Raw genomic sequence first — 9,178 nt, forward strand, 5'->3', positions numbered from 1 at the left:
CCCCGTTTCCAAATCCTAGTGACATCCCTGGCTTAAATGATGAAAACCCAGACTTTTCTCCTGACTGGAGAGATGAGCCACTGAGTGACTTCTGAGATAAACCAACATTACTTGCTCACAAAACGTCCACGCAAACAGAATCCCAAACCTTCTGTGTGTTTCTTACCCAGTCATGACCCAGCTGCTGCATGCTTGTCTGTCTCTGGGGTCAAAAAAGACCCAGTACTTTATAACGCAGACTGCAGGATTGCTTGCCAGTGAGCTGTACCCCCAAAAGTACCCGGATGGCCTGTCTGCGTGTCCATACAGGGACAGGGAGAGTGTCAGCCTGCAGGCTGTTCGATTATGAATGGAGTATGCTGCGTCAGCAAAATCCTCAAAGGACCACATCAGACACTGAACAGAGAGCCAGCTCAGACCTGGTTTGGTCCAGCCTGGCTGTCATCCCATGGCTGACTCCTGCGTGTCTCTCAGACTGCTGCCTGTCCACCTGCACCCTCTGACAGGACTGAGCTCAGTCCTGAGGCAACAGGAGGAGAGGGGTCCAAGCTAAAGGTCCAGCACAGACAATACAAAACACACCTGTGACCGCCGCACACACTACCTCCACCTGCTGAAACCAAAGGCAGAACAGACAAGCAGAGACAGGTTTTTACTGCACTTACATCCCCTCCTGCGGTTCAAGTTGCAGCCCATCCATGGCACCCAGATCTTGAGCAGAGGAGTCTGTGTGAGTGTTTTCTCTTCTATGGACGTATTCATGGTGAGAGCCATGAGGCCTGTGTGGTGGATGGAGGAGTGTGCAGCAAAGGCTCGCAGCTCTTTTCCATCTGTGTGCATGTGTGTGCTTCACTGAACACTACCTACTGCAGGTCAGCTGACAGTTGCTAAGGAGCCGTACTAGGTAGGCAGCAGGGGGAGGACCTGAGGCCGGGCTGCTCGTCTGCCCCTCCGTCTGTTTCATGATGTAAAAGGCCTGAGGGCAGCTGCCAAAATCTCTGTGGTGATGTCAGACAGCAGGGAAGCATCCAAAGCCACCGTGCTGTGCATCTGTTGTGGTGACACAGCTGGTTTCTCAGTCAGAGCGAGAGCGACAGAGTCACACGAGACAAGTATAGCAGACGTCGGAGCCTCTCATGAATTCAGATGAGCAGGGCTGCTGCAGCACAAGCTGTTTATCAGTTTGAAAAGTGCAGAGTTGAAATTCTTCTTTCTTACCACTAGAGGGCAGTTTAAACATTAGCTTTAGATCTGGCCCAGTTTATGAAAGTGACAGTTGCTGCTCATTGGACGTGTAATGTACTTAGTTACTTTCCGCCGCTGGAATTAAAGTCATACATGTGATGTGGAAGGAGTATTTGACTCCTTTACTACAGCTGTTATACACCAAAGAAAATTTGCCTGATAAGTTCAGGAAAAAAAAATTGAACTGAGTAAAAGAAGCAGAAATGTACAAAACAGTACAAAAGTACCGCAAAACTGTTCGTTAGGGAATAGTTTTTAGGAAATATGCACAAAGACGGTAAACAGTGGGGAACAGCTAGCCTGGATCTGACTAAAGGTGAAAATACTGGCACCTCTAAAGGTCATTCATCTCTATTTAATGTCTTTCTTACTAAGCTAAGCTAAGCAGCAGCTGACTGCAGTTCCACGTTTAGGGGTGTCACTTGCTATATACTTGATATATACATGCTTTATTTATTTTATCATGTTTTATATTCTGTGTGCCAAAGTCTGTGTGTTCTTTGCGTTACCTGGCTGTAAGACAAGGATAATATGAGAATGGTATCATCAAAGTCTAATGCCAGAGAGAGAATAAGCAAATTTCCCAAAATGTGAAACGTTTGCTTTAAGTAAATAACTTGAGCAAATGTACCTGGTTACTTTGAACTCAAGATACTTGCAGAGATTTGTCAGCTTGTCAGTGACAGATGCTGAAAATCATCTGTTTCATTTCTGTTTTTCATAAGCAATGCAACATGTCAAATGATCAAGTCACAGTACTCACACCTTAATGTCACTCATTCCATTAAACTCAAACAGGCAGCATCATTTACCAGCTCTGGCCTGTGTTCAAAGTCTAACAAGCAGTTTCTCTCGGACAGTGATTAGCAGGGCACTGATAACCAATAATGGTCATCTCTTCCTGTTCTGGGATAAACTGAAACGTTACGGGTTCATTAAGCCACGCCAGTAAGAGTCACTCCATGAAACAAAACAGCTGAGTGGGATACACACAAAGCAAACATCAGCTCCACCAGTTAACAAGAAAACAGAGCTACACCCATAACTTCCTATTTCTTATTTAGCGTATATCAGCTGCAACTGCTTCTCTCAACATGGGAGTTACCGTACTTCATAGCTGCATGAAGCACGGCATTATAGGACGACACATGGAGCTGTAGTAGAAACCCCAGCGCAAGATGTTTTGGCATGCTCTCTGCAGAAGCAGTTGGTCAGTGATCTCACCTGCACTGTCACACCTGCCGAGCCTCATGTGTTCCAGCTGGGGAAGCTCCATTCTGTGCTACACTCCAATCAGGCAGCAGCTTGAGACCATCCACACAATCGACACACAGAGTTATGAGGCCAGTGGCAACACAACTGATGCTCTTTTTAAAGAAACTAAGAACTAAGAAACAGAGTGTCTCAGGTCCAAAGTACATACTTAGGTCTCGACTATGCTACGTGTTCAGAATAGAAAATTGACAAAATAAAGGATACTCAAACCAGACCTGCAGTCTCACTGCTAAAAAAGTAAACTAAACATGGTCAGTTCTTAGTGTGCTGTTGACAGACACTAAATATTAATTCTATACAGTGTTCATTCATTCCGTATCATCACAGCATACTGTTTTATCAGTAAGTGTATAGAGAGAACCTGTGCAACTATGTATGTACTATGTAAACTAATTTCCTACTTTGCTCCCGTCATAATTACTACGGCCACTAGAGGTCAGCTAACAGTAAAATGGAACTGTGGGCCAGAAGAAGCTGCTGGCACAGGCGACCTATGCACTCCTGTTCCTTTGTTTATCTACTGTACACAATTGGTCTGTAGTAAGGATGAGGGTCAGAGCAGTAAATTAAGCTATACAAGGTAAAACTAATGATTAAAATCAAAACAACCACTGAATATCTGCTCGATAGTTTACTAGACCACCAACAACGTCTCTGAGTAATGATGGCCAGAGTGCAGCAAGATCTTGACGACAGGCATGACATTTCCGCTGCCTGCAGCTGTGGTCTGTTGTTTATCTACTCGAAACCATAAATGGCAGCGACTCCATACATTTAACATTGCACTCTTGCAACATTGCAAGAAGAAGGCAGAAGACAGATGCAGCATAGTCAGAAATACTGTGGATTATATACCACACATTCTTGTCACCTGAAATCAGACTTTGATGAGTAAAAATCATTCATATCAATCACCACATATATTACACCCATATATCTATTACGCACAGTGGATCGGTGCCTTGCTCAGGGGCACCACAGCCGTGGCCGCAGAGGGATGGGGGGCCGGTCATCTTAGGCCGGTCCAAAGTCTAAAGCTGGACTCTTTACTTGCTGAGCCACGGCCGCCCGATTTAATCATTTATCATTATCATTTTAATATTTCTGTAAAATAAGTTATTTCCAGACTGTTTGGGCAGAAAAGCAAACACCTGCACATGGCCACATTTGTCTGGCAGAAGTATGGACGAGTTCACTCAGTGACATGCAGAGTTATATATTCACCTGCATTTCAACCAATGGCTCAGCAGGACTGCTGCATGATCACCTCAAACGCTGGATTCGTCTTGATTTGGACGAGAAGTCACAGAGTCTGACGTTGCAGAGGCCTGAGGTGAGGATTTATTTTACTAACAAACTGCACATCTCTGCTTGTGTGCTAAGTTTTTAACTTCTTATGGACATTGTGGTTTTTGTGCAGAGGTTATTCAGTTTCTTTACATAAGCAGGCCTGCAGAACAGTGTGTTGTTTCATTATATAAGAGTTTGTATCTACTGTAACAAACAACTGCTGGAAAAAAAAAAAAATCTTGTACAAGAAGATTATTTAAACAAAAAGTTTTCATTTTTTGGTTGTTTTTTTGGCATTTGACCTCAAACTGAATCTAGTCTAGTCTTGTCACGTAATGCTGCTGATCTGCTTTAATGTTAGTTGAATATGTTTAAAGTTTTACACACTAAAGACTACATGCTTAAATCATACAGAACTGATGCATGACACTTTCACATATCAACTGTAGGACTTTGACTTGGTTAATTGGTGCTGAACATTACTTAACAGTTCCAGGAAAAAAAAAAAGAAAAAGCGAGACTTTGGACAAAGAGCAAAATGGAGCAGATGCTCAGCTTTAGCAAAGTCAAGGTGCACTGTGTGACAGAATACTGAACAAAACCACCACCTTTTAAAGAGACACATCTAGCTCACATTTGTCAAATGCTCATTCTAAGCACAAGAGCATAAGTACTGTCATACATCTAAACACTAGGCAAAGGAAGAAGGAATAAGGAATGATGTTTTACATACAGATGTTATTTGTAAATAAATCAACTTGCTGGAAACCAGTAAAATTACTTTTCTGAGGTTAATTTGTGTGTGGCACCAGATGCCAGACTTCTGCTGAGAAACTGCAGTTGGTAGCAAAAACTAAAATAACCAGATGATTCGCTTTTAGCATTCAGAGGAACTGATACATTAACTGTGACTATGTCAAACCATCATGTGGCTTCAGTGGTTAAAAAGTAATGTTAGTAAGCAACTTCTCATATCAATTTCCCCATAAGCTCTCAGTCAGGCCAGTTTAATTCTACGGTGTGTGCACACATCTCACAATGGCTCTGATGGGAAACTCATCATAAAATAAGTTTTAAGAGAGTGTACATTATACTGATATTTTTCAGATGGTCAAAAACCTGATTTCGAATGAATGCATAAATGGGCAATTGTTCGCAATGACGACTTTTTAAGGTGATAATACGGGAGTTAATGTGTGGAATTTTTCTGCAGCGTAACCACTCTATGAACTGCCCATATTTCCCCAGTAAGGTCTGCGTCTCTTCTACAGTGATGGGGCCATATGCAGCTCTGGTGTTCGTCCTGCTGTTTTCCTCCAGTTGCGATGGTGGAAAAGTGCTGGTTTATCCTGTAGATGGGAGCCACTGGCTGAACATGAAAATCCTGGTGGAGGCTCTTCATTCCCAGGGCCATGAAATCACAGTGCTACGTTCCTCCACCAGCTGGTACGTGGCCGAAGTCTCACCCCATTACAACTCCATCACTATTACCCAAGAGGAGTCCCAAAACATAGAGAGCCAAGCCTTCATGACCTCTTTCTTGAAGAAGTCCATAGAGATCCGACAGTATAAAAGCTCACCGTGGTCGTTTTTTGAGTTTTATCGGAATTTATTCAACATGATCAGGGAGAACCAGCAAGTTGTAGCAAAACTGGTCGTCAGCATCTTTGAGAATAAGACACTGGTTAAGGAGTTGAGGGAAACTGGGTACGATCTTTTTCTGACTGACCCCGCATTTCCAGGTGGAGTGCTGTTGGCTCACTATCTCCAACTTCCCCTGGTTTTCAATGTGCGCTGGCTTTTCAGTGGAGAGGCGCACTTTGCCATTGCTCCTTCTCCGTTGTCCTACGTCCCCCAATTGTTCTCCCATTACTCTGACAAGATGGACATTTTTCAAAGGTTCAGTAACATGATCTATCACAGCATGATGGTTTACATGTACTACTACGTCTCAAATCCGCCTTACCAGGCTGTGTGTGACAAATACTTTGGACACGACGTCAGCACCTTGTCTCTCATCCAGGGAGCAGACCTCTGGCTAATGCGGGTTGACTTTACATTGGAGTTCCCTCGGCCCACCATGCCCAATGTCGTGTACATCGGAGGGTTTCAGGGTAAGGCGCCCAGGCCTCTTGCATCAGATTTAGAAGAATTTGTGCAGAGTTCTGGTGAACACGGGGTGGTGGTCATGACTCTGGGGACCCTGCTGAGTGACCTTGGCCCTGAAATATCAGAGATCATCGCCTCAGCATTTGCCAACATCCCTCAGAAAGTCGTGTGGAGACACATCGGGAAAAGACCTGTCACACTAGGCAACAACACCATGCTGGTTGAATGGCTGCCTCAAAATGACATACTAGGTCACCCTAAAACCAAGCTTTTCGTCACGCACGGGGGTACTAACGGACTTTACGAGGCCATCTACCATGGTGTCCCGGTTCTGGGCATTCCTCTCATCTTTGACCAGCCCGACAATATGGTGCGCATGAAGGCCAGGGGAGTAGCTGAGATTGTTGATGTGACAACTTTGGATGTTGATTCTCTGACAAGTGCTCTGAAGAATATTCTAGACCCAAAGAAACCCTACAAACAGAACATGCACAAACTGTCACAGCTTCATCGTGACAAACCAATGAAACCCATAGAAAGTGCCGTTTTCTGGATTGAGTACGTCATGAGGCACAAGGGGGCAGCACATCTGCGCACCGAGTCATATAAGTTGCCGTGGTATGCCTATCACTGTCTAGATGTGATGGCAGTTTTTCTAGCGTTTGGTCTGTTAATCACTGTGCTATTTTGGGTTTCCTGTAGATGTCTCATTAGACGTTTCATATGGACCAAGAAGTCCGTGTCCAAGTCTAAGAGTGAATAGATAACCCGATGGAAAAAAATGAGTGGGGATGTGCTGGAAATTCAAATTCATGTAAAACCAGTTTCAACAAATTATCTCTCTGCAAATTTCACAAATGTAATTAAAGTGTATCATGAATTAGCTTCACAATGTTATTTTTCTCTTTCAATTAATCATTTATTTGTATGATGCATTGGCTCAGATTATGGAAGTCACAAAAAAAGGGGAAGGTGACTGGTGACTATTTTTTGTTTATAAAAACAATATATATACATATACACACATCTTACACATTATTTTTTAACACAGAATTGCGATGGAACATGTTCACTTGTGTTAAGATTTAGATCTGTGTCACAGACACAGATACAGACACAGAGCCAGAGTCTGATGGAAGGAAACGACTGAACATCTGATGAGCTTGCTGGAGCTGCTGTCTGAGCTGAGCAGGAATTTCCTCATTTCCATGGAGATAAACCAGAGGGTTGAGAGCACTGTTCAGACACACAAGGCCACGACTTATCTGATGAGCGATGTAAACTCCATTAGACCATTCACGGCAAAGCATCTTACTCAGAACTCTTGACCAGAGATTTAGGTTCTTTAACACATGAAATGGGATGTAACAAACAGAGAAGAGAAGGATCAAAATAAACAACAACTTCAGGCATTTCTGTTTCAGTACCTTGTCGGTTGTATTTTTGCGGCAGAGAACAACAATCACATGTCCATAGCAGCCCAGTGTGATGAGGAATGGGATACAAAACCCTGTCAGTGTCCATCCAAGGCTGTATTTCAGGTAATCCTCGACAAAAGCTTTCTGGGTGGTCTCGTAACATTTCCCAGGCTTGTTCCCAAATGTTTTGGTGTAGAACATGTCTGGAAGACACTGAACACCCACCAACAGCCAAACCATGACTGAGATAGTCACAGAATGGGTGACAGTTAATCTTATCACTCTTATTGGATGAACAACAGCCAGGTACCTGTATACACTTATACAAGTGAGGAATCCAATGCTGCCGTATAAATTCAGGTTGAAGCAGAATCTTGTTATCTTGCAGAATGCATCTCCAAAGATCCACTGACTGTCCCTGATGTAGTAATCCACCAAAAATGGCAGTGTGAGCAGATACAACATATCTGCAAGTCCAAGGTTGAGAACAAACACATTGATGATCTTTAGTTTCTTCCATTTCTGCAGCAAAGTCTTCAATCCCCATCCATTAGCAACCAGACCAATGATGAATACTGAGATGAAAACAGGAGGCAGGAATCTGCCTGTGAAGTCAAAGCTGATGCGAGGACAAGACGTGTTCTTCATTCTGTAAAGATTCTTGACAGACAGCAGTTCTGGAAAGCAGTTAGCACGATTCCTTCTCTCTCTGTGTTTTCTGCTGTTTTTTTGAAAAACAGGGCGATTTATGAGAAGTGAAAGAAAGTTTTGTCACTTTTTTTTCTTATTGGACTTCCTGTTAAGACTTCTCTTGAATTTCTTATCAGATGAGACAAACCATATGTGCAAACACCCAACACCCAACACCCAACACACACACAAGTTTGAGATTGATCAAGATCACTAGACATGTAAGGAAACTGGATGACGTTCATTTCACTGTCAGTCCCTCTGGTTGAATTTTAAAGAAAGATAAAATGATAATATAATTAAAGAATAATTGTTGATAAGTATAACATGGGTCTTAACTATGTAATTTTGCTATTCTCTCTTATTTGTAACAGAAACATCTGGGTATGTGGAAACATCACAGCATTAATTCTAAACGTGTAAAAAACATGATCTGTAACATGATCAATGTGGTTTAAATAAAGCCAAAAGAAAAAGACTGTTGTAAATGTCTGACAGAGTTTACTGGTTAATTCCATGGTTCTTCTTTGATCAACCACACATATTCTAGTTGTGCACGCACAGTTTTCTTTCATAGATATTTCAGATACACTCACTTTTGTTTTTACCTCCAAATAGAGTGATTTAAACTGCTTCACAGCTTAGGTTTACAACTTATGTGATCGTTCCAATCTTTACGTTTCTTGCACAGACAAACTTCACCGTGGCAATGTCACCTAGTTCCCATATCCCAGCAAATGTGTTATCAAATGATGGCCAAAACTATGAAAACAAAACCTAATTTGGTGTAAACCGGAAATATCTTTCAATATATCTCAAAAACGAATACGACAGTGTAACTTTCAGGTGCAAAGGTTGAGTTTCTCACATGCAAATATGAGTAAGTGAAAGAGCCTTTCTTATGGTTGGCCAAGATGCATTTTTCAGCTCATTCAATCACCACTCAGTGTTTGGGTTTGACAACTCAGGCTGCAGGATTTCCTCAGCCCTCTGAAGATTAATTAACAAGCTTTATTAAAACCGAAATAATCACCAAAGCTGCAGTTTAAGGGATTTCAGACAACAGCTGTGATAAAGGAAAAATAAAACAAATATCTTGTTTAGAGTGTATTTGTTGGACACGGTGTACTTCCTGTTCTGTACCTATACAG

The 9,178-nt window shown here is 42.4% G+C and overlaps 2 protein-coding genes across 2 annotated transcripts; one reads left to right on the forward strand and one right to left on the reverse strand.

Moving 5' to 3' along the window:
• Positions 1–3,738: 3,738 nt before the first annotated feature.
• LOC121194261 (UDP-glucuronosyltransferase 2C1-like) lies at positions 3,739–6,682 on the forward strand. Its single transcript, XM_041057023.1, has 2 exons — positions 3,739–3,853; positions 5,082–6,682. Exon 2 carries the CDS (start codon positions 5,084–5,086, stop codon positions 6,680–6,682), a length of 1,599 nt encoding a protein of 532 aa, XP_040912957.1. The 5' UTR covers positions 3,739–3,853; positions 5,082–5,083.
• An 18-nt stretch (positions 6,683–6,700) lies between these two features.
• On the reverse strand, positions 6,701–9,176 carry LOC121194356 (P2Y purinoceptor 1-like). Its single transcript, XM_041057209.1, has one exon. The coding sequence runs from the start codon at positions 7,983–7,985 to the stop codon at positions 7,005–7,007; it is 981 nt and encodes a 326-aa protein (XP_040913143.1). The 5' UTR covers positions 7,986–9,176; the 3' UTR covers positions 6,701–7,004.
• Positions 9,177–9,178: the final 2 nt, after the last annotated feature.

Source organism: Toxotes jaculatrix, chromosome 2 (genome assembly GCF_017976425.1).
Source record: "Toxotes jaculatrix isolate fToxJac2 chromosome 2, fToxJac2.pri, whole genome shotgun sequence".
In the NCBI taxonomy this organism is placed as follows: Eukaryota; Metazoa; Chordata; class Actinopteri; family Toxotidae; genus Toxotes; species Toxotes jaculatrix.